Source organism: Podarcis gaigeae (assembly GCF_964106915.1).
Source record: "Podarcis gaigeae genome assembly, chromosome: 17".
Classification (NCBI taxonomy): Eukaryota; Metazoa; Chordata; class Lepidosauria; order Squamata; family Lacertidae; genus Podarcis; species Podarcis gaigeae.
In genome coordinates, this window is record NC_139694.1 from 715,950 (window position 1) to 741,660 (window position 25,711).

Sequence of the window (25,711 nt, forward strand, 5' to 3'; positions counted from 1 at the left end):
ACACATCCAAAGTTACAAGATTCCTCCGAATCTCTGGACTTCCCACCTTCCCCTCCATGGTTCTGTTGTTAAACCTTTTCTACTTCATCTTTTTAAAAAATAATCCATATTTTTAATAACTCCATTGTGTCCATAGTTCTTGTTACATTACAGTGGTACCTCGGGTTACAGATGCTTCGGGTTACAGACTCCACTAACCCAGAAATAGTTTATTTCCTTGACATCTGATGGGAAGGCATTCCACAGGATGGGTGCCACCACCGAAAAGGCCCTCTGCCTGGTTCCCTGTAACCTCACTTCTCACAGTGAGGGAACCACCAGAAGGCCCTCGGAGCTGGACCTCAGTGTCCGGGCTGAACGATGGAGGTGGAGATGCTCCTTCAGGTCTACTGGACCAAGGCCGTTTAGGGCTTTCAAGGTCAGCACCAACACTTTGAATTGTGCTCGGAAATGTACTGGGAAACTATGCTCATTCTAATTCCGTAGTTAGCACATGCTTGGAAGTGTGGGATAAGTGTGGCACAAAATGCAGACGTAGGGAACCTGTGCTTGCAATGCCATTTTATTCAAACTTTTTATGTCGGCTGATGGGTCAGGGCTCATATCTGCACTGTCTCAGGTGCCTGCAGCCAAAGCAGCAGGATTTAACCCCCCACTTAGCAGATGATGGGTTAAATCCTGCTCAGTTTGATCGAACTTGCCCATTCCCTCTTGTGAACAGACGCACAAAGCCAAAGGAAGCAGCAGGAGGGGGGGGGGGAACAGGTCTGCTATCCTTCGATGCCTGCCTGTTTCTTGGAAGGTGTGTGCTGCAAAAACAAATAGACTTTTTTTCCTGCATCCCTGCATGAAGAAGAAGTCTTGCTGTGTGGAGGGAGAAACCTGCTTTATGTAGACATGGGCTCCGATAGGGACTTCTCCATGGTGCAGTGCTGCAGGAAAAAATGGCGTCTGCGTGCTTTGCTGATCCTGGGTTTTTTCACCTACATCACTACACAACAAAGAAATTGTGCCTCCCATAGGAAAAGGGAAAATAATTATTTAGAAAAAGCAGTTCCTTGCAAAAGGGGTTCTTTCACCTCTGCTCCCTGTGAGCGCATGCTGAGCATGGGTTAAATTCTACCCAGTTTTGCTGCCTGCGACTCCCAGGGGGAGGAGTGTTTACCCAAGGATACTTGCCAGTGCAAAAGATACGCAAAGCATGTCATGGCTGAAAAGAGTTTCTGATGGACAGTGACTGGATTTAATAGGGCATTCAGACCTATTTCTCAACCTTCCCAGACATCTGCTCTAAGTATTCGAGTCCTGTGCATATGAGTATCTAGTGTTCTTTGCTTAAATGCAAAATCTCAATTAAACATCCACCAGGTTTTAAATTTTTTATTATTGTGCTTAGCAACATCATTTATTTTCAATGTCGGCTTTCCAAATCTCTTCCCGTTTCCCTCGCTTATTTTTTACACAACTCGTTACAGCTCATAGATATTTTGGGTAGGGGGTCCCTTAGCAACAGGATGAAATCAACGCCATAGCATCAGCAAGAGTATTGTTCAGTAAGCTGGAATGCTGATGTTTTCATTGCTTATAAGCCTTTGATTCTTAAATTATTTTTCCAAATCCACCTCAGCGCAACCATTCTGCTAGGGGTGGAAGCACAGGTTCATAAAACTTTCAGAACACAGAAAAAACATGGGTTTGCATTCAACCAAGTCATGCTCAGAGGAGACCCCTTGGAAATAAATAAACTTAACTTGTTCATTGACTTCAGTGGGCCTACTCTGGGTAGCACTTGGATGGATATAACCCCATTTTATGGGGCAGCATATTCCACGATGCTGTTGCCTATCCTGTGAAATCATTGCACTCTGTCCAAAAGATCTCGGGTTCTTCCCAGAGGTCTGGAAAGAGATCCTTCTGCATATGTTCAGAAGCACTTGCAGTGGAGCAGTCTTGGCGATTTATGTGCTCCAGAACTTGATTTTGTTAGCAAAAGTATCTGTTGCGGTAACAGGAATGTAGCAGTAAAAGCGTTATCGTTCTTTTTCCATAGTCTCTAGTTGGCAAGTGATGGTTAGTCGTAGTGAAGATTCTTTACAAAGCCGCCTCCAAATCTTTTCCTCTCTGGGAAGCTAGGAATCTGTCAGACAAAAAACCTTACATTAGAATTGGTTTATACCAGTGCTTTTCAACCAGTGTGCCGCGAATGATGGTCAGGGGTGCCGCAGGCAACAATGGCCTCTGCCCCTCTTTCCTTCCCTCCCTCTTCTGACCCCTTCTTGCATCTCTGCCCAACATAGACTTGCAAGGCTGTTTGTTGCAGCAACTCTGGCTTCCAGCTCTGCAGGCGAATGGTGCCTCAGGGAGTCTCCTCTCTTGGGGTGGGGGGGGGAGGGCAACCCAGAGACATGAGGCCGTAGCAGCAGCTGCCCGGAGGACTCCCAAGTAGAGGGGAGAGGAGAGGAGGTTGACGGAATGCTTCATAAAGGAGGGTGTTCAAAAAGGGTGAGGGGTTGCTGGTGCTGCAGGCGAGGGGTGACATAACTGGGCTCCTGAGCCCCCCAGGGGTGCCGCAGAAAAAATGTAGTTGGTCAAGGGAGCTGTGGACTCAAAATGGCAGAAAATCTCTGGTTATACAATATTAGCAGAGGTACCTGGCATTGCCCGGGAATTTTTAGAAACAAAAAAATACTGCCTTTTGCAATTTCAGAACCACTTGAAGCATCCATCATGTTGAGGTATTTCAACTGCTTTTGTTTGATGTGTTCATTGCAAACAGCTGAAAGTCTGTAAATTTTGATAATAACCCTGAATTGCAATGGGGGTTGAATAATTCTGACTGCAACTCTATGATGACATAACTACCATTACCAGACATTACCTTCTGCGTACATTTTGAGACATACCTACTTGCTTTCCTTCCCAGCTCTTTGCTGAGGAGATTAAAAATTAAGCAAAGCAGAGGCTATTATCTCATTGGTGAGTTTTGCAATGACTTGGATTACATCAGTGCTTGCCCTTTTGACATCTCTTCCTATTTTCCCCCCTTTGCCAAAGCTTTCAAAATTTTAACTGTTAAGCAGAGAGCACACATACCTGGTTACCATCTCGTAAGTAGTACCTCTTCTCTATGACCTGAAACAAAAATAAAAAGGGGAGAGTGAGTGTTGTGCATTGGTTTATACAACAGATTTTGTGGCAGCCCAATTGGTTTAAATAAGGATGTTTCCATATGGTGCCATTGCCCAGCCTGGCTGAGCACAATGAAATTCACACAGCATTGCAGCCTGAAGCTGGTTACAATCTATGGCAAAGGCTGAAGCAGCATGGGACTTTTTCTATAAGAAAAAGAAAGACTTTTAAACACAGGCAGTAGAAGGGCTTCTCAATGAGAAGGTATTTTTCTCCCTCCAAAAGATTGCCCTGGATTTTTTCTGGGGCATTCTGGGAAGAACCGTAGAGAAAAATCCGTTTTGATGTTGAAGTCAGGATATCTGTATTAACTTTGCAGCCTCAACATCGTAAGCCAGCACAAGAGGCTTGGGCCAAGAGGAGAAACAAATCTCAAGGACTCCTGCCTTCTTGCAGTGGTTGGGGAGAGTTGGCTTCCATGGGGTGTTGGCGAGGGAATGGAGATTGGACTTCCTCCACCATCTGCTGGCTCCTGCTTCCTCTGGCAAGACCACTGCCATCCAGCCAAACTGAAGGGAGAGGTGCTGTTCTTTTTTTATACAACTTTTTATTAAATTTTATGTTTTACAATTTAAAATACTCGTGTTAACATCCTTAAAATATCAATGACTTCCCTTCTTCTCTTTCCATAGTTCATTTTGCATATCCCTGCATATTTTACAAAAACTAAACCATTCAGTATTCCATTATTGCATCCATCCAACTTATTTACACTGATGAATTTATCTTAATGCTGCCAGCGTTTTCACATGTACACAATTCCCCCCCATATATTCAATAAACATTTCCCAATCTTCTCTAAACATATGTTCTTCTTGTTCTCTTATTCTATATGTTAAGTCTGCAAGCTGCACATATTCCATCAGCTTAAGTTGCCATTCTTCTTTGGTTGGGACCTTGCTCAGTTCCCATTTTGGGGCTAAGGAAACACGAGCCACAGTAGTAGCATACATAAATAAGTTTAAGTGAAGTCTGCTGCAACTGGATTTCTTATGAACAGTGCCAATCCTGAATGTACTGGATATGTGACCATTATGCTCATTTGCCTTCAGTAGCAGTAAAGCTCAGCTGAATGAAATGCCTCTTTGGGAATCCTGCAATGTGTTGTAAATTTTTACTCGGCTAACTATACACTGGAATCTGCTCTGGATCAATATTGAGTAGAATTTCAATGACACCTCATTGCCTTCTGTATACAGCTGTTGCATAGTCAGACAGGCAGAAAAATCTCAGAGCCTTAATTTAAAACCCAGAAATAGGCTGAATCAGAAATGGGTGACTTCTTGCCTGTAGCCTTCTTCTGCATTACAAAAAGTACTTCTTGTATGTTCCTGCTCTGCTCTTCTCTTATCCTGCATTATTTCCTGGCGCTACCTGAACTCTTCATCTCCAGTCTTGTTAATCTGCCTATTTATCACTTGTCCAGTGTGCCTGAACTGCTCTCAGAATACAGCTCTCCCTGACCATGAATTTCTAGGTCCTCAACAGGTTGTCTCAGCCTGGCCTGCTCACTTACTGGAATCTGTTCAAGGAAATTCAGTGGCCTATGCAATTCACATCAGGCTACTCAAGGCTAATGCTCTTCACTTTCTATGCTGCAAAAATGGAAAAGCAATAGATATGCAGTACTTGAAAGACTCACCTTGTCAAAGAATCTGCTAAGCTTCACAGCGTTGGAGGAGCCTGCAGCCAGGTAGCGAGGATTGGTGCAGTCCTGAAAACATCAACAGGTAACTTTCTCTTTAGAGTCATTGAAGCCACAATCCTTAACAAGCACATGAGTTCTGAACTGCAAGACATAATCCTGTGCTCAATAGGGCTGGGCTATATATTGTCCAAAACAGGTTTGAAGTCCATATTGTGTTGTTTGACCTGGCCATACACACACACACACACACACACACACACACACACATATATATTGTGTGTGTGTGTGTGTGTGCACACTATGCAAAAATCACAACGTGGGGAAAACCGTGAAGCCAGCCAGTGCCTCTACATAGCTCCATCCTTATTGCAGACATCATGATATATCAGTATATCACAATGTTTAGCTGGTGATATATCACAATGCTGAAAACCAAATATCGCCAACCCTAGGGCTCAAACTGAAGCAATAGCTGTGTATTAGAGTCAGTTAACACAAGGGATTTTTTCTATGCGGACAATCAATTTCACGTAGAAAGACAGGAATCAACCAGTCGTGCCCAAGCTTGGTAGCCAACAATTATTTCTATTAGCCACTGAGAATATAACAGAGATGTCCTTGACCACCTGAAGAATGCTACTCACTTTCCACTGACCAAATGAAGCCTGTCTTGCCACTTAAACACAAAATTAATCAAAAGAACAAGTAACATCTTTTCTCCACAAGTTCATGTCCTTGAGCATCTATGTCCTGAATGAGATAACTGTGCCACTGAAGGACCAGGTGCGCAGCCAGGGAGTCAATTTGGACTCACAGCTGTCTATGGAGGCGCAAGTCAATTCTGTGTCCAGGGCATTGTTCTGCCCGGACACTGAGGTCCAGCTCCGAGGGCCTTCTGGCGGTTCCCTCACTGCGAGAAGTGAGGTTACAGGGAACCAGGCAGAGGGCTTTCTGGGTAGTGGCGCCCACCCTGTGGAACGCCCACCCATCAGATGTCAAAGAAATAAACAACTACAGTGGTACCTTGGGTTAAGTACTTAATTCGTTCTGGAGGTCCGTAGTTAACCTGAAACTGTTCTTAACCTGAAGCACCACTAATGGGGCCTAATGGGGCCTCCCGCTGCTGCCGCGCTGCTGGAGCCCGATTTCTGTTCTCATCCTGAAGTTCTGAACCTGAAGCACTATTTCTGGGTTAGCGGAGTCTGTCACCTGAAGTATCTGTAACCTGAAGCGTCTGTAACCCAAGGTACCACTGTATCTGACTTTTAGAAGACATCTGAAGGCAACCCTGTTTGGGGAAGTTTTTAATGTTTGATGTTTTATCGTGTTTTTAATATTCTGTTGGGAGCTGCCCAGAGTGGCTGGGGAAACCCAGCCAGGTATGCAGGCCAAAAATAATAAAATAAAAATAAAAATAAAAAATATTACTGAAACTCTCCCCTCACTTACCTAATTCCACACTTTTCTGGAAAAATACAAACTCCCTCTCCACAAAATCCAGCTCTGCTTCTCCTCCTACTTCCCCATACCACACTTTCTACAAGCAGGGTCTTCATACTGTGCCCTCAGCCTCATTTGTGCCTGAGCACAGCCTGACAGAAATTTGTTTTCAGCAACAGGCTATACTCTAGGTTTTTCTGGCAGTCTAATGTAGTTGCTGTAATGGAACCTCTCTCCTGGCCGCCACCTCCTGCTGCAACCAATGCTGTGAATAATTAGGCTGCCACTATTAAAACTGACAGAGATGCAGACTGATTATCATTCTTTAACAATAGCAAATTCTCTGAATTATTTAAAGTATGCAACGCATACTATTCTGGTTAACTCTGTAACGTTTGCGTAAATGATTTGCAGATTTCATAAACACAATAAATCTGATCTGAAAAAAAAGTATTTATGCCAAATTGACAAAAATAAGGTACAAAATACCAACCAGATTAATTTCTTCTGCACTGAAATCCTCAGCAAGGAAAGCAGTTCTGGTCAAGACGTCGCTGCGTTTCACTTCTGGGATCTGGTCCAGCTTGGTCCCTATGACAAGCAGCGGAATCTGGTTATCAGCAAACTGCTCACGGTCATAGTCCCTACACAAGAAAAAGAGGATGTGTGTGTCAGTAAACAATATTTTCCACTGGTCATTAAAGACGGGAGCACTTGAAAAGTCTAGTGAAGCAGCAGCAGATGTAGAACACGTTTTTTCATATGTGATGGACTTGTTAAAGTGTAAAAGAGTATTGGGAAATGATCCATAATGAATCGAAAAAAATGTTTAAAAGTACTTTCCCCCCCAAACCAGAGTCCTGAAATTAGGTACTGAACTCAAAACAACTGAGGTTTGCAACAAACACAACAAATTTAATTACAAGTACTGAAGTCTGAAGCATCATCTGGAAAACTGCCTGGAGTGTTCAAGAACACATCAGGTTCCCTCAGTCTCTGAGGGCAGATCATTCAAAGGGTCCCACCGCTTTTATGGATTGCTGTTGAACAATATAAAGATAAAGAGCAAGGGCCTGCTCTTCAACACACATTCTGGAAAAGGGGAGACACGCTCTCAACTTATCTCATCCCTCCATCACATCTGCCATGATTGTCAGGTCCTCTGCACACTCACCCATTGGTCACCAGCACTCCTGATGGAGCCACATCTCTGTTGAGAGCTTCCAAAGACCACCGATACAGGTTCTGGGAGGACTTCTTGTTGGTTAAGTCATGTACTAAAATGATGCCTAAATAAGTACAAGGCCATTCGTAAATACAATGACTTCTTCCAAACACCGTCTAAATTATGTTGAAAGACATCGCAGGGTGAGAACACAAGGCAAGGTTGAAAGAACCGCACAACTTTGTTTCCTGTACAGCACCCTATGCAATTTGCTTTTGAAATCAAAGGGAATCTCCAATTTACTGCCCTTGATTATTCTCTTTTCTATTGTTCCAAGTCCTCTCCTACAGGAAAACTGGGGTTACATGCTTCCCTCACATCATTCATTATGGACTACCTCTCAGAATTCCCTTTGATCAATGCAGGAATTTTGAAAGTCATTTTATTTAAGAGATGTTGCAACATGGAGATAAATCTTATACCACCCCTTTCCATCCCCAGCCAGATAGTTTCAATAGAACATTGCTACACATGTTGAGGACTCTAGTCCCTAAACAGGAAAGACAATACATGTTAACTATTTAATATATCCTTGTAAGTGTTCTTCTCCTTCAGAGTTGGTGTTGTACATTTGGTTCTTTCCAACCATACAACTCCATGAACACAAATTATAAAAGGACCAGAGCTCCACAGGGCCTTGTGCTTCTGGACCCCAGTCTCTCAGTATGTGTGGCGTTCTAGGCACTGTGGCAGAGGGTTGCCACAAATTTAATCTGTTTGCAAGTGACGAGAACCTGCTCGCCATCAGTAAGAATCAGTCTCACACAGAGATGGGTTGAAGAATTCTGGCTGCCTTAGAGCTGCTGCAGCACAGCCTTTATTGTGTAAAGTCAGAAAGATACAAAATACAAGGAATGCAACTTGTTCTCAGTCAGCAGATAAGGGCCATCGCACTAGACCACGCAGACGATCAGGCTATGTTATGTGGACCAATCATTTGGGACAGCACGAGCTATTCATGCGCTGTTCATGCTCCAAAAATGCTTTTAGTTATGAAATCACCCTGCAATAATAAGAACTTTGCTCATGCTCTTATGTACAAGCAATCATTTTCCCACATGCAAGCTTGTGTCTACCGGGTTACAAATAGGCACCATGAACACCTTTACACCCAGAAAATGATTTCAGAAAGCAATTTTAAGCAGATTTGCCAGAATGTACATGCATATGGTATCTACAAAAGTAAAACATTTTCTTATCTAAATTCAGCCGAGTAAGGAACCCTGCTTTGATATCAGAATCTCTCCCTTGCAGTACATCTGGAATAGGTTCTGCATGAACCAAGTTCACAGGTGTTCTCATAGAATGAAAGTAATAGGAAACAGATCTTAAAACCTGCATACATTACCGTTAACTGAGTTGTAGAACACAACACGTGTGCTTTTTACACTACTGGCACTGCCCACTGAACCACCAACATCCCATAATTCAATATAATAAGTCTTCTCTTCTGGGGTTCCTTCTTTGTAGTCATGAATCTGAAAATGAAAAACCAAGAGTGCCATGTATGTAGAACAAGGCAATACAGATTTCTACTTGAAGGCATATGGTTTGGTTACAAACAATCAATCTATTGTTGTGCCTTTTGTAATGGTTTGGTCCATAAAAATAAATATAAGATTCGTTTTCGTATTATCCTAACAACTACTTTATATAGGGCCATTAGCATGCATAGCACTTTGCTGCTCCTCCAAAGGCCTTCATGAAAAGGGTGGTGTCAGAGCCGCCCCTAGGTCCCAGCTCACAAAGGACCAACGCCCGGCTGTAGTTATTTACAAAAGTCTTTATTGAAGTTCAGTTTCCATTTCAAAGCCGGAGCGTGCTGCTCTACGTCTTAAAGTCTAGACCGGCGAAGTTCCGTCTGAGTCTCCTCCCCCCTGACACCAGTTTAAGACCCTAGCCTTGCTCCACCTCTTCCTTAGCTCCTTCCTCCTCTGGGCCCTCCTGCCCGCTGGGGTTTCATCCTTTCTGGACTCTTCTGACGCTGACCCCCCTGATTCTTGCCCCTCCTTCCGGCGGGCTTTAGGACCTGGTTCCCTATTCGGGCTACCTGCTGTGCCGCTCGCCTGTACATTTGAACTTGGCGCGCGCGCCCAGCCGGTAACTTTCCTCTTGACCGTTTCCCCGCTCTCCGATGGAGGCGTGGCCAATCCTGACTCATCTCCTCTCGCTGGTGGTGAATACGCTGGCCCTGATACCTGGGACTCTTCCCCCCCACTACGCTCTAGAGGGGAAGCTGGTCCTGATTTCCAACTGCTGCTCTGGGAGTCCCCGCTGGCCCCTTGCTCCTGGCGCGTCCCCCCTGGGACCCCCCTTGCCCTGGCCATCGGCGCCCCCTTCTGTGAATCTTCCGATTCGCTGGAGAGGCTCATGGAATCTCTCGGGCTACTGTCCTCTTCTCCTACGCTGCCCTCGGATTGCTCCCCCTCGCTCTCCATCTCCTCCCCTCCCTGCGCTCCCGCTGCGTCCCTGACAGGTGGGTTTTGGAGAGGGGTTTAAGAGCATGAGAACTGACATGCTGGGTCAAAATCCATCTGGTCCGACATTCAGCTTCCACTAGCAGCTAGCTACCAAAAGCTCAAGAACCAGGGGCAAGAAGATGACAGCTGTCCTCTCTTTTGGCTCCAGCATTTGGCACTAAGATGCAAACTGACGCTTCACATGTAAGTTCCATTTAGTTTTCCTGTCAAATAGCTGTGATAGGCGCCCCCATGACTTTTTCTAATCCATTTGAGGGGAAGGAGGCACTGGATCCACAGACCATGGGCTTGCTCCCATGGTTGCTTCTTCTAACATTTCTGAAGGACATAAGCGAGGAACTACTGTAGGATCAGTTGAAAAAGCTGCAAGTTATCAGTATATGGGTGACATTTTGTCCCATTCCTAGTCACCCATATGTCTTCATTAATGGTCCAGTGGTTCCCAATTGGTGGTCCTTGTAACCCCCCACTGAGAGGGTCCATGGCACCATTCTCCTAACAAAACTACCACAGAGACCTCAAAACTTTTCAAAAGTAGGGGGTCTATGGCTTGGCTGTTAAAAAACACGGGACCCAAAGTATTTAGCTAATTGGGAACCACTGTATTAGACAAAATATGTGAGGGAACACATCATGGAGGGAATAGCACAGAGGAGAACAAACTATTCCCCAACCACTTCTTTGAATACAGCCAGTGCAGTCTGTCCAAGGCAAGTTGATCTGCTCAGGGCTGTTCAATCTCCTGCAAGGGCAAGCATGCGGTCTGCCAAAATTTGGTGATTTGATGTATCAATAGCTGCCGCAAGGCCACACCAGTTCAACTGGGTAACGTTACCTCAGCCTTCTGTTTAACAAACTGCCTGGCTGGTATCCATAGGTGGTATCCATAGGAATTCCTTGCAAACATGTGACCAGGCAGGCAAAGAAGAGACAACTCTTTCCATTCCTTCTCCATCAGTCAACTTAGCAGCTGGCAGCGATTAGGGGAGACTTCCTTTCCTCTGTCGCCAACACAAAACCATGGTCTACTAGCTTTTCAGCAGTTTAGAAAAAAAATGGTGCTCCCGTAACTTTTGTGGGCTTATTTACAAATCTGCATTACTTAATCTACACCAGAGGCTGGACTGAAAACAGATCAAACTACTAATGCTTGCCTGCTTCAGAACTAAGATTTCTTGCTCCCTACTGCAATAGCCTATTGTTTTACAATTCCCTTTGCAACCTGATTATATGTTTTTACTTTGCCAATAAGCCTTCAGAATTTCCCTCGTCTTTGAAGTGAAATACCACCAACCAATAGAAATTTATAGTTCCACCTACTCGGACATCAACGGAGCAGCCTACAGTCCAAGACGGGTTTCCCAACATCTGATTGTGACATAAGAGGTGAACAAGCGATGACTTCCCCACACCTGCAAAAAAGGCAACTGCAAACTAAGCCTTCATAGTCAGTGAAACATCACTGCCTTTCTTGTAAATTTTCTGTGTACCTGTAGTTTAAATTAAGGAGGAACAAGTAGATTTTGAAACTCCTACTAGGATAGCCCTTAGTGGAGTCTTCCCCAGCCCTGGGTCTTCAGATGTCCTGTACCTTTCATACCTTTTACCTGCAGGGTGAGGACTAGAGATGGGAAGGCCTGGGGGGGGGGGGATCAGAAAAACTGGGGGGAAAGCCAGGTTTTTTCCAAATGGAAGGCTTTGGAAAAATACCTGGTTTATTTTCATATTTCCCCAGTTCTTTCCCAGGCCTTCCCATCTCTAGTGAGGACCAAAGGAGGGTGATATGTGTCCCCACCAGAGGTACTACTCCTCTCCCTAACACCCATTAAAGGTAAAGGACCCCTGACGGTTAAGTCCAGTTGTGAATGACTCTGGGATTGCGGTGTTCGTCTTGCTTTACTGGCCAAGGGAGCTGACATTTGTCCACAGACAGTTTTCCCAGGTCATGTGGCCAGCAGGACTAAGCCGCTTCTGGCGAACCAGAGCAGCACACGGAAACACTGCTTACCTTCCCGCTGGAGCGGTCCCTATTTATCTACTTGTACTTTGACGTGCTTTCGAACTGATAGGTTGACAGGAGCAGGGACTGAGCAACGGGAGCTCACTCCGTCATGGGGATTCGAACCGCCGACCTTCTGATCAGCAAGTCCTAGGCTCTGTGGTTAAACCCACAGCGCCACCAGCGTCCCTAACACCCTTTACATCTATATTATTATGAATTATTATTATTATTATTATATACAGTGGTACCTCGGGTTAAGAACTTAATTCGTTCTGGAGGTCCGTTCTTAACCTGAAACTATTCTTAACCTGAAGCACCACTTTAGCTAATGGGGCCTCCTGCTGCCACTGCGCTGCCACTGCATGATTTCTGTTCTCATCCTGAAGCAAAGTTCTTAACCCGAGGTACTATTTCTGGGTTAGCGGAGTCTGTAACCTGAAGCATCTGTAACTCGAGGTACCACTGTCCTCTCCTTTTCCTACTCATATTGAAATACTCCCCTCAATGAGGCCAAACTTAGAGGCACAAAACGTTGAGGGATCTGCGTCCCCCCCAAAATAAAAGCACTGGATAATTCCCAAAATACTGAACACCATGTAGTGCAGCAGCAAATACAGTGGTACTTCTGGTTACGTACTTAGTTCATTCCGGAGGTCCATTCTTAACCTGAAACTGTTCTTACCCTGAAGCACTACTTTAGCTAATGGGGCCTCCTGTTGCTGCCGCCGCCGCCACACTATTTCTGTTCTGATCCTGAAGCAAAGTTCTGAACCCAAGGTACTATTTCTGGGTTAGCGGAGTCTGTAACCTGAAGCGTCTGTAACCCGAGGCACCACTGTATTATGAATTATTACTATTATTCTTCTATACACCCAGCGTGTTGGCAAGTCACTTCCTCTCCCCCCCCCCCCCGCAGGCTGGGGCTTTTCCTTCCCTCTCCCCCTTCCTTCCTGCCTGGACCAGGCCTCACCTGCCCTCACCTGCCCCCCGCCCGCTCACCTGAATCCCCCAAGACCAGCACCTTCACCCTCTCCAAAGCAGCCATCGCCCCTTCTCGGAGTGAGTGACGCGCCCGCCAGCCAATAGCAGCTCCCGCCTCCCGCCGTCAGTTACGCTCTCCGAGCTAGGCAAGCCCGGCGCCCTTCGTCTCTTTCTCCCTATTGGCTGGCAGCTGCGCCGCTCGCCCCGCCCCACCCCAGCTTTCGCGCTCCTCATTGGCTCTCGGAGGCGGGAGAGGTGGGAAGCCTCGCGTCACGGAGTGACCGTTGCCTTACCTTTCGCCGGCGTCGCGCGGCAGTGACGCATCTGCGCCGGCGACGGCCTCGCTCGCCCACTTGGTGCGGCCTGGCGGCGGCGGCGGCGGCAGCGGCCAAAAGACTGTCTTGTCCGGGGCTCCTCGCAGGTCAGTCGAAGCGGCCCTCGGGGGGGGGGGGGAGAGGCCGAATCCCCGCAAGCCTTCCCCCCCCCACCACCCCGGCGCACGCTTATGACGTCCCACACACCCATTCTGCCCCCTCAGCCTCCGGGTTGCCCTTAGCAGCGGGAACATCCCTCGGTATCTTAGCCAGACGAGAGATGGGGAGGCCTGGGGGGAAACCCGGAAAAATGGGGGGGGGGAACCAGGATTTTTCTGGGGGGGGGGACTGACTTTCCACCCAACTTTTCCGGTTTTTTCCAGGCCTTCCTATCAACCCCGGGGGGCTCTCAACAGAAGACCAGAAACACGACAAAGCTTCAAACATTAAAAACTTCCCTAAACAGCTGCCAGTTTTTTGTTGTTGTGAGGTTTCTAATTTCTCCACATGAAAATTAAAATCTCAAATGAAAGGTGGAGAAATAGTGAAGACTATGCAGTAGAAGTAAATAAGAGAAATTATATCAGATTCCAGTATCTAATTTTGTGCCTGTTCAAGTAGAAACAGGGGGATTCCCCCACCCCACAACTGATACGTAAGCCCATAGAAAATAGAAAGCCAAAGTATTAATTTGTTGAACTTTATACTTTATTAGGCACTATATGAGGGGAATGGGGAAAAGATGAAGATTTATCATAAGAAAATCAGAAGAAGATGGTTTGAAAGCTAGAGGAGTGTGGTATGATCAACAATCCCCTGGAAGTTTGGGAAAAGGGCAGAGAAGATGATGATTTGTCCAGGAGAAAATCCATGAATACCATAGTGAGAGCACTTCTAATGAAAACTAGATTGAAGAGGATCAAAGAGAATTGAATAACAAACAGGAAAGGCAGTGTAGCTAGAAGAGGTGGGTATGACTGGAAAAACTTGGTTCAGCTGAGTAATGAGGAGATGTGGCTTAAGGTTAAAAAAATAAATAGATCAACTTTGTTCTCAAGTATGGAGGCAGGAAATACAGAGAGACGGATGAGATTCATATTACATGTTGTCAGAGCTGCCCCTAGGTCCCAGCTCACAGAGGACCAACGCCAGGCTGTCGTTATGTACAAAAGTCTTTATTGAAGTTCAGTTTCCATTTCAAAGCCGCAGCGCGCAGCTCTACGTCTTAAACCCTAGACCGGCGAAGCTCCGTCTGAATCTCCTCCCCTCTGACACCAGTTTAAGACCCTAGCCTTGCTCCACCTCTTCCTTAGCTCCTTCCTCCTCTGGGCCCTCCTGCCCGCTGGGGCATTCACCATTCTGGACTCTTCTGACGCTGAGTCGCCTGACTCCTCCCCCTGCCTCCTGCGGGCTTTAGGACCTGGTTCCCAATCCTCGTTCTCTGCTGTCCCGCGCTCCTGTACATTTGAACTTGGCTCTTGCGCCAACCCCGTGATCCTCCTCCTGACCGTTACACTGCTTCTATCACTGCTTCCTTCCTCCTGGAAGCTGGCTGGACGTGACCTCCCCTCCGTTGCCTGACTCTCCGATGTAGGCGTGGTCAACCCTGACTCATCTTCTCTCCCTGGTGGTGAATACGCTGGCCCAGATACCTGGGACTCCTCCCCCCCACTACGCTCTGGTGGGGAAGCCGGTCCTGATCTCCAACTGCTGCTCTGGGAGTCCCCGCTGGCCCCTTGTTTCTGGAGTGTCCCCCTTGGGGCCCCCCTTGCCCTGGCCACCGGCGCCCCCTTCTGTGAATCTTCCGATTCGCTGGAGAGGCTCATGGAATCTCTCGGGCTACTGTCATCTTCTCCTACGCTGCCCTCGGATTGCTCCCCCTCGCTCTCCATCTCCTCCCTTCCCTGTGCTCCCGCTCTTGAGTCCCTGACACATGTTATTAATCTTTTTCTACAAGATTGAAGGATCTGGATGGGAGGAGTGGTTAAGAGGGTTGAGAAGTAGAAAACGGGACTCCAAACTAGAAAAGTGATGGAGTAACATAGCCTTGAATATGTCTATCTGCCCACAAAGCCAGTAAAACAAGATTAACTTGAATGCTGTGTCTGGCAAAAGGTTGAATAGGTGTAAATAATAGGCTGTTGCTTATTTAGTTAATTGGGCATTGCTGGCACTACTTTGTACTAAAAGGCAATTTCAACATAATTTGATCGCATAGCCAAGTTAAGGCTGCTTACCTAGGATGAAGTCCCATTGAACTCAGTTGGGCTGAGAAGACAACGACAAAGTTGCATTGTAAGCCTGCAGATATTTCTGCTTTTTCATCTTAAAATAAAAAATTTCTGCAGATAAGGCAAAATTGCACCTAAATTTATCTTTGGTGGGTGGAATATTCTTGAACATCCAGCACAAAGAAGCCTAATTCAAAAACACTGGCCCCATTACAGGTAGTATAATTGTTTTTGAGATTTCATTTCTTGGTACGGATTTAAAACCCATCTGTGTTGACTGGTGGTGTGTATCTACCATTTTATGGTAAACCCAGTGCAATGACAGTGGCAATACTGTTGCTAACTGGTAAGGGGAACACATAGTTGTGGTAATCAAAATTATTGGGCCACGGAGCTTGTTTTTATAATTTCCTTCTATTATGTTTGCAGACTTGATATGACAGACCCAGATGTTCTCACGGAAGTCCCAGCTGCTCTGAAGCGCCTTGCCAAGTATGTAGTACGTGGCTTCTATGGTACTGAACATTCTTTGGCCCTGGACATTCTGATTCGGAATCCATGTGTGAAAGAGGAGGACATGTTGGAATTGCTGAAGTTTGACCGGAAGCAGCTCCGAGCTGTTCTCAACACTCTGAAAGGGGACAAGTTCATCAAATGCAGGATGAGAGTGGAGACAGCCTCAGATGGCAAGACCACCCGGCACAACTTCTATTTCATCAATTACCGCCTGCTGGTCAATGTTGTGAAGTATAAACTAGACCACATGAGGAGGAGGATTGAGACAGATGAAAGAGATTCCACCAACCGAGCCTCCTTCAGATGCCCGATTTGCTTTAGCACCTTCACAGATTTAGAGGCAAACCAGTTGTTTGATCCCATGACAGGTAAGGTACAAGCATTCAGTTCATAAGGAACCCAACAGGGTTGGACAAATCTTTGGTGCCTTATCTGAGCAGGTTGAAGCTAATGTGGGAACAAACCACCTAACTTGGTTAGTCCATGTGATTGATCCATGTTAACAGATAATTACCCTGGTGGTGGGGATATGTGGCTCGGAAACATGGAAGCATCTTACAGGCTTCATGTTGCCTATGTCTGGCTAAAGGAGATGAAAAAGCCTTCTGGAATTAAGTCTTAAATGCATCTTGGTGGAACGCTCTGCCTCATGAGACCAAGGCCCTGCAGGATCTGATTTCTTTCCGCAGGGCCTGTAAGACAGAGTTGTTCTGCCTGGCCTTTGGCGTTGAGCCAATTTGATTCCCTCCCTCCCTCTCTGTTTCTTTTTTCTTTTCCTTCTCCTGCGGTGAGGCTACATTTTAATATTTTAATGTTTCATTATTTTAATGTTGTATTTTATTTTGGTTTTTAAGTTGTAATCATTCAACTTGTTTTTATTATTGCTTGTTAGCTGCCCTGAGCCCGGCCTTGGCTGGGGAGGGCGGGGTATAAATAAAAATTATTATTATTATTATTATCATCATCATTCCAATATCATTGTGCTTTTTCCTTTTGGTGTTCTGAGGGAAATGTTTTTAATAATAAATTATTCTACTTGAAATGCTACTTAGTTGTATCTCTCTTACTTCATAGCAGCTTCTCTTCTTAGGACTTTTTCGCTGCACCTTTTGTGAGACTGAAGTGGAGGAAGATGAGTCAGCAATGCCCAAAAAGGATGCACGGACGCTTGTGGCACGGTTTAACGAACAGATAGAACCTATCTATGCACTCCTCCGTGAGACTGAGGATGTTAACCTAGCCTATGAATTACTTGAACCTGAGCCTATGGAGATTCTCGCGCTGAAACAGAGGTGGGCTTGGGGTACTGAACCTTCTGCACCTGGTACTGGTCTGTTGATATTCAAGCATCCTTTTGGTGTTGGATATGTTAGGACTGCTCATGTGGTCCAGTCTTCCTTTGCACAACCTGCTGTGTGAAGAATCAGGATGCATTTAGTCTACAGCTAAGGGGAAAGGAGACAGACCTCTGAAGACGTAGAACTCTGTAGTGTGGCACGTAAGGATTAGTTGCTTAGCAATATGTATTACCAATCACTTTGTCTGTTATGACACTGGGATTGCTTAAGCTCCTACAGTGAGAACACAGCAGTCAAATTCCTATAGGTAGCTAATTTTTTAAGCGAAGCCTTAAGTTAGGGTGGCTAACCTTTTTTTTTTTTTAGCTTGAGAGCAGCATGTACCCTTCACCAACCCTCCAGGGGAAAGTAGGGCCTCCTCACACCCACAATATGTTGCACACGAGCCTCACCGTTCTCAGCTGATCAGCAGATTGCTTCCTCTCTGTTCATCAGTCTGGTGACTGAGGAGTGGACAATTTCCATTCCCATTACGCTGCTAAACTCCACCCACCCCAGTTCTGTCTACCTTATTTGTTTAGTTATTTCTGTTTCCACCACCCATGTTGGTGAGGCCTTGGGGAGTGAGAAGAAAATGCTGGGGGTGGTGGGGGTGGCTGGATCAGGCCCCTAAACTGAAGCTTAGTCACCCTGCCCTAAGTGTTTGAAACTAGACTCTTCAGGAAGAAAGAACAACAAAAACATAACACTTGCTTTAACAACACAGCTGATATAAAGGTGTCCATAATCCAATAACTTGTTCCAAGAAGAGGTGCTAACCATTCGTCGTCTAATGTTATAATTTTTCTCAAGATAGGTAAAGGTAAAGGTACCCCTGCCCGTACGGGCCAGTCTTGACAGACTCTGGGGTTGTGCGCCCATCTCACTCAAGAGGCCAGGGGCCAGCGCTGTCCGGAGACACTTCCGGGTCACGTGGCCAGCGTGACATCGCTGCTCTGGCGAGCCAGAGCCGCACACGGAAACGCCGTTTACCTTCCCGCTGGTAAGCGGTCCCTATTTATCTACTTGCACCCAGAGGTGCTTTCGAACTGCTAGGTTGGCAGGCGCTGGGACCAAGCAGCGGGAGCGCACCCCGCCGCAGGGATTCGAACCGCCGACCTTTCGATCGGCAAGTCCTAGGCACTGAGGCTTTAACCCACAGCGCCACCTGCGTCCCATTTTCTCAAGATGCTTATGCCCAATTGATTTATATATAATAACTGCAAATATATTATGGCCCAATTCTTAGATAAAAGTTCAGAATCCTGTTGGAAGATGATAATGTCCACTTGTTACAGATTACATTGCTGATATATTAAATTAGGGCTTATCCCTACACATGACGCAAGACTAGGTGATAGAAGCCTGAGGTGATAAAATGGATTGTACCACGCCTAATGTCCCACCCATGCACATGTAACAAACCTCAAACTGCCTGAAGGTTTAAGAAACAAAACCCAAATACATCAGAAGAGAGGTACTAGCCCAGACTGCTCCTTGGCTGTACCAATTTATACTCAGAGGTAAATTAGTTTAACGTATAGGAACTTACAGGAATCCTTCACCTATAGTCTGAAGTGATACTGGCTGTTATATCACCTCAGAACTCTTCCACCTCTCTCTGCTGTGTGTGTTTAGAACAGACTTTTATTTAGACAATATATGCCTATCCCTAATGGTTCCATTGTCTGTCTTTATAGGGTGGCGCTCCTCTTCATAATCCAACATTAATAAACCTATAGTGATACTTATATCCCCAGTTGAAATTTCCAGAAATTCCTGAGATAATGACACTGCTGCGAAATCTGCATGGTTTATGGGATCATTCTATTTATTTGATTACATTGATTAATCCCCCCGCAAAGCAATGTTCTGAGAGCCACAAATCTAGTAAAACACAAAAATCACAGTGCAGAACTCTTATGAAACAAACAATCCACATCAGAGCAGAAGCTAAAAAAAAATTCAACCGTAATCACACCTTCTAATAACAGAGCCACAATTTTTTCCTCATAGATCTAAAATGTAGAACGCTGTAAGTGTGATTTAACAGGTCAATTTATTTAAATGAGTGAAAATACCTGTGTTAGCAAAGTGCTGTGTTTTATGGACTGGGATGCAGATGGCACTGTGGTCTAAACCACTGAGCCTCTTGGGCTTGCCGATCAGAAGGTCAGCGGTTCGAATCCCCACGACGGGGCGTCCCAGCTCCTGCCAACCTAGCAGTTCAAAAGCACGCCCGTGCAAGTAGATAAATAGGTACTGCTGTGGCGGGAAGATAAACGGTGTTTCTGTGCACTCTGGCTTCTGTCACGGTGTCCCATTGGGCCAGAAGCGGTTTAATCATGCTGGCTACATGGCCTGGAAAGCTGTCTGTGGACTGACTCCCTCGGCCTGAAAGCGAGATGAGCACTGCAACCCCATAGTCGCCTTTGACTGGACATAACTGTCCAGGGGTCCCTTACCTTTTTTTTTACCTGTGTTTTATTATTGTCTACAGCAAGGAGCGGGCTGCCGGTGCTTTGGCAAACAGCAGTCTATCAAGTGGGCAGCACAGGGAAGCCTGGTCTACCAAGGGACCCTCTTATGAGGACTTGTATACCCAGAATGTCATCATCAGCATGGAGGACCAAGAGGATCTGCACCAGCCAGCTAATGAAGGGAAGCCACCGAGAGAGAGACCGGTTTGGCTGCGTGAGAGCACAGTACAAGGGGCTTACGATCCGGATGAAGTGAAAGAAGGTAAGAAAGCTAAAAGGCACTGGTTCATGAACAGGTAACCTCAGTACTTGATTACTGCAACGCCCGTTATATGGGACTACCCTTGTGCATGTTGGAAGCTCCACCTGGTGCAAGATGCTGCAACTAGACTCTTGATGGGAACAGACCCTCGCCAGTACATGTCAATCCTATCAATCAAATCTTTATTACGGTCATAGACCAGCATAAGGAGGGTGGGGTACGATCTTTTAAAATCTGTAAAACGTTTTGGTTGAGCTAAAATTATTAAAAACAGATGGTATATATAAAAGACTATAGGAATCTAAAAGAAACTAAAAGAGTCTAAAAGAAGGGTTAGGAGCATTAAACGAATGTGAAAGTGCACAAAACATTATGACTACCAATTTACAAAGCACTCTGATATGGTAAAGGTAAAGGGACCCCTGACCATTAGGTCCAGTCATGACCGACTCGGGTTGCGGCGCTCATCTCGCTTTATTGGCAATGGGAGCCAACGTACAGCTTCCAGGTCATGTGGCCAGCATGACTAAGCTGCCTCTGGCGAACCAGAGCAGCGCATGGAAACACCCTTTACCTTATCACATTACCTATTTATCTACTCGCACTTTGACATGCTTTCAAACTGCTAGGTTGGCAGGAGCAGGGACCAAGCAATGGGAGCTCACCCCATCACAGGGATTCGAACCACCAACCTTCTGATCAGCAAGTCCTAGGCTCTGTGGTTTAACCCACAGCGCCACCTGCGTCCCTCACTCTGATATGAGTGTTCATTAAATCAAGTTTTTGGTACTGGTCATCATCCGACAAATTTTGAGCGCTGCTGTGCAGAACATGGCAACATTGCATGTTATAGCAGGGTTGGTAACTAAAAGCAGCAGTGAGGTATAGAATTGTCCTGTGAGCCCTGGATACTTAGGAGTACAGTAGTGGGGAGATGAGGCTAATACGAATGTCTGTATAACATAGGCACTGGAGAAGCACATGCTCTATTGTTTCTATTTGTCCAGAATTACAGGGGCATTGTCTCTCTGAGTAAGCAACGCCAGTACATAACCTTAGAGCTTAAAAGCTTGCACTGGCTGCCCATGTTATGAAGGCGGGTTTATTAATTTCCAAGGTCCTTAGCAACTTGGGTTCATGATATCTTAAGGAGCGCCTGATCCCTTATACCCCTGCCCATTCATGGAGATCTTTGGAGAAATTAGCTGAATGGTTCAAAACTACTGGAAGCTGTGCCTTCAGTGTTGTGGGCCCAAGCCTGTGGAGCTCCCTCTCAATTGAGATTAGATAAGCAAACTCCTTACTGAACTGCAGGCACGTAACAAAGACTTCCTTATTTCAGCAGGCATTTTAATGTACACGTAGAAATTCTGAGTATTAAGCAATATATCAATATCTGAAATTTAAACAGATTTGGGAGAAATAAAGAAGTGAAAGTGCGTAATTCAGAATGGGGAAGTGTGTGCTCTACATACTTGTGCACATGCGGACACACTGTCTTAGTTCTTACTCCTGTTAAAGTAGCTGCCTTCTCAGACACGTGTAAAAAGTGTGATTAGTTTACGCTCCTGATAACATTTACACCAGGCATAGGCAAACTCGTCCCTCCAGATGTTTTGGGCTACAACTCCCATCATCCCTGACCGCTGGTCCTGTTAGCTAGGGATGATGGGAGTTGTATCCCAAAACATCTGGAGGGCCAAGTTTGCCTATGCCTGATTTACACTGTTTGTTTTCTAACACTGAAGTCTCAGTGACAGATGCTCTGCCCCAGGTTGATTTTTAGAACTAAAGTTTTTTGGAAGGTTGAGTTCCAGAAGGCTTAGTTCATTGCAGCAAAACTAACAATGTCTTGTGGGACATCTGTAGGACTTAAAATTGACATGATGCTTTCAGAAAGCTTGGAAGCAATTTATGCACATTATCTTACTATAATTCTCACTATAACCATTTAAAGTAGCCTGGTACTATGATCCCTATATTTCCCATTGGGGTGTGGGGTCAGACTGAGCAACTGGGCTGCATAAGGCTGACTGATTCATGATCAAGGTGAGATTCAAGGCACGATTTTCCTGATTTATAATGCAATCTCTTAGCTGCATTATACCAGCTTACCTTAGAAACCAAAATGTTGGTTGTGGCATTGCACTTCTTAGTGTAACCACACCTCTGTGGGGTTTAATCCATCCCCAGTTTCACAGGTTTACCACATTTCCTAACTGGGAATGGAAAGATGACTGAAGATACCTCTTCCCTGCCATGTTGTTTTTTCTATGTACAGAGAAATTTCTCATAGAAAAACATTCAGATATTCATCTTCCCACCCCACCCCCCACCTTTGAAATTACATAGTGCAAGAAAAGGTACACCACTTTGCTCAGTTCATAGCAGGGGTCAGCAAGGCTTACCGGGCATGGGCCACATCACTCCCGTGGAGATCCTCTGTGGGCCAGACTGGCACAGCGTGATGCTCGAAATTGCTTCTGTGCATGCCCAGACCCTGGAAATCACACCTGAACCTCTTGGGCTTGCTGATCAAAAGGTCAGTGGTTCAAATCCCCGCAAGAGGGTGAGCTCCCATTGCTCTGTCCCAGCTCCTGCCAACCTAGCAGTTCGAAAGCTTGCCAGTGCAAGTAGATAAATAGATACCGCTCCAGCGGGAAGGTAAATGGTCTTTCTGTTTGCTCTAGTTTCCATCACGGTGTCTTGTTGCACCAGAAGTGGATTAGTCCTGCTGGCCACATGAACCAGAAAGCTGTCTGTGGACAAACGCCTGCTCTCTGAAAGCGAGATGAGCGCTGCAATCCCATAGTCGCCTTTGACTGGAATTAATCGTCCAGGGGTCCTTTTACCTTTAGTATCGCGGCAGTAGCATGTAAAATTGCTTCCATTGTTTTCTTGCAGGTGGTCAAGACGCAGATATGTTACAGGAAGGGGAAGAGGGTCAGGCTGCCCTAGACAATAACGAGGAGGTGATGCAGGCTTTGCTCATCCACGAGAAGAAAACCCCCTCTGCCTCCGTTGCTGCCATGGGAGGTATCGCCCCATTATCCGCCACCAATGCCAGTGACTCTGAGAGCGAGACGAGCGAATCGGATGAGGACTCCCCTCCCCACGTCGCCCCGGCTGCAACAGCACTCTATGGGCTGACAGAGGAAGATGATGATGATGAGTTTGAGGTGGTGACGGAAGACCCCACTGTCCTGGTGGCGGGACGCCCATTTTATTATAGTCAAGTAACCCAACGGCCCGAGCTGGTGGCCCAGATGACTCTGGAGGAGAAAGACCAGTACATAGCGATGGGCCAGCGGATGTTTGAGGACATGTTTGATTAGCTCCCTTCTGCTTGTGTGCAGCATTTATAGATGACAGTCACCTGGAAATTCTGGAACAGCAAAATACTGAATTCTATTCCCATACATTCACATTAGTTAATTCAATTGTTCTTTAGATTTACACAGAAAATGCCACATTAGTAATCGGATAGATAAAGAGGCGGCCAGCCAAAGATGTATGAGAGAGCGAGAGCTTGCTGGGCAATCTGGATTCCCTTCCTCACATATTTGCGTGCAGAGCTACACCTAGACTGAAAGTTTCCAGATCCATTCATTTCCATGTACTTAATAATTGTTTGCTTTTGATCTGGGAAATAGGAATGCCCTTTTGGTTGCTTGTTTTTCTGTCCTGAAAGGGGGTTGTAGAAGGCATTGTATTGAGTTTCCTAGATTCTGAGTCAGTGATAGCATCTCCTCTGAAAACAATATCTAAAGATGGTTGCTTCAGAACTGCATATGATCCGCTTCTAACTACTTAATGCTCTGCATACTTAATATATGGGTATTTTTTATTTCTTACACCCAGACAAGCAGGATATATATTTTGTTCCCCATGTACCATTTTCTTATAGATCCTATCGTTGATAAAATCGATCTATAGCTGCAGAGAACATATGTACAATCATGTTAATTAATAGATAGTAAGCCACCACAGTGGTTGATAGATTCTTGGAGAAAGAGGCACACTGGAGACAAGTAGACATTTTGGTTATTGCTGACTCGGAAGAAGTTGTCACAGCCTCAAAGAGCATGGTGAATTTTACAGTCTTGTAAAACTTGTCATTTTTGAAATTTATTTTCCAGGTCAGTGATTTTATTTCTTTGCTAACATGGGCGGATTCCTGGCTTTTCATGCACCTGCAGTGCTATAATTTTCAAATGAGTGGACTTGACTTCAAAATGTAAATTACCTTCAGCCCCTACTTCCAGAAGTGCTCTTATACTTCCCATTGTATGTCACAATCTAAAGATGGGCCAAAACTGTCAAAACATATTTTCCCCCATGCTGGATAGTCTATGTTGAATGAAAAACACTCTTCTCCATTCTTGGACTCTGCCCCCAAAAAGTGATTTTGCCTAAGTTAAGACTCGGGCTGGGGATACTTTAATTTGGCACAAACCCAAAAGGTTTTCTCGATTCTGAATGATTATGCAGAACTTTGTTGTGTGTCAGTATTTAGCACAGAACAGTCTATATATCCAGCAGTGCCTACACAAGCAAAGCCAATCTTGTAATGTTTTACGTTTTAAAAACATTTACAGCTTTTAAAAATCATTGTTTTTCTTATTTGGCATTATAGTAGACCAGAGTGGTAAAAGGACTGTGTATTTTAAAACTTTAGCATCTGCCACACACGCTGTTTTAATTTACTGAAATGGTACACGTTATCGGTCCCTTAAAATGTAAAGCCGTTGTATACTGACCCTCTATGGTTTGTTAGTCTGTGAAGTTTCTCTTAAGATTTTATCTTTGGAAATTTTGATAGGTAATAGACACATGATCTTTAAACTATGGTCTAAATTTTTATTCCATCTTAAAATAAAAAGGCACAAACAATATGTTCCACTGGTTTTTCATTGATTAATGAACAAATCAGAGCAGCTTGCTTTTTTCTTTTTTAGCTTAATGGGATAATACTTGTTGAAGAGTTCTTGGGACTCTTGTAGGTGTTCCTACACAATGTCACAGTCTGCCTTTCATATTCCTTTGCTAGATAAAACACCTTGTTTTGCCAGTATAAGACAAAGTCAGTCAATCATAGTAGGCTTTGGATTGTAATACCATGTTGCATGCAGACTTGCTAGGTAACTTGGCCTCGTTGCTGCTGGCTGGCTCATTTGCAGTGCAGTGGGGAAATCCACCCAGATGGGTGGGGTGTTTGTTTGTTTGTTTGTTTGTTTGTTTGTTTGTTTGTTTGTATGATGATGATGATGATGCCATGGCCTGGCAATTGGAAACAATAGCTTGTCTACCCCACCTCTACCCCAGGTGAGGAGAGGATGACGACATGCAAAAAAGCCCAAGGGATCACCAAACCATGGTTTAGCATTGCAACTGCATTAAAACTCTTGCGTTACAGATGAGATCAGATCTGAAGCATAATTGTTGTATGAAGTAAGAAGTAGATTGTGAAGCTCTTTGAATGGTAAAACTATCTGTGTCTCAAGGATGTTTTAGACAAGGAATGTCTTCAGTATGTGGATCCATGAAGAAACAAATATTATTTCCAACTGCCTTTATTCCTCCACATTTCCAATGCTCTCTTAGAT

At 45.2% G+C, this 25,711-nt stretch overlaps 2 protein-coding genes across 4 annotated transcripts; one reads left to right on the plus strand and one right to left on the minus strand.

Moving 5' to 3' along the window:
• Window positions 1-1,365: 1,365 nt before the first annotated feature.
• RABL3 (RAB, member of RAS oncogene family like 3) lies at window positions 1,366-13,117 on the minus strand. 2 transcript variants are annotated; one of them, XR_014559399.1, is made up of 8 exons: window positions 12,984-13,117; window positions 11,303-11,394; window positions 8,851-8,980; window positions 7,452-7,566; window positions 6,771-6,921; window positions 4,832-4,978; window positions 3,094-3,132; window positions 1,366-2,137 (listed from the first exon to the last, which is right to left on the minus strand). XR_014559399.1 is itself a non-coding variant. In XM_083719884.1 (8 exons), the coding sequence occupies exons 1-8, from the start codon at window positions 13,027-13,029 to the stop codon at window positions 2,072-2,074; spliced, it is 711 nt and encodes a 236-aa protein (XP_083576010.1). In that variant the 5' UTR covers window positions 13,030-13,117; the 3' UTR covers window positions 1,366-2,071. The 2 variants fall into 2 exon arrangements, 1 of the variants encoding a protein (XP_083576010.1); XM_083719884.1 differs by having other exon boundaries at window positions 4,832-4,903.
• A 114-nt stretch (window positions 13,118-13,231) lies between these two features.
• On the plus strand, window positions 13,232-25,010 carry GTF2E1 (general transcription factor IIE subunit 1). 2 transcript variants are annotated; one of them, XM_083717954.1, is made up of 6 exons: window positions 13,232-13,386; window positions 13,995-14,246; window positions 15,940-16,394; window positions 17,117-17,318; window positions 19,864-20,105; window positions 23,010-25,010. In XM_083717954.1, exons 3-6 carry the CDS (start codon window positions 15,947-15,949, stop codon window positions 23,438-23,440), a joined length of 1,323 nt encoding a protein of 440 aa, XP_083574080.1. In that variant the 5' UTR covers window positions 13,232-13,386; window positions 13,995-14,246; window positions 15,940-15,946; the 3' UTR covers window positions 23,441-25,010. The 2 variants fall into 2 exon arrangements, with proteins under 2 accessions (XP_083574080.1, XP_083574081.1); XM_083717955.1 differs by lacking the exon at window positions 13,995-14,246 and having other exon boundaries at window positions 13,285-13,386.
• Window positions 25,011-25,711: the final 701 nt, after the last annotated feature.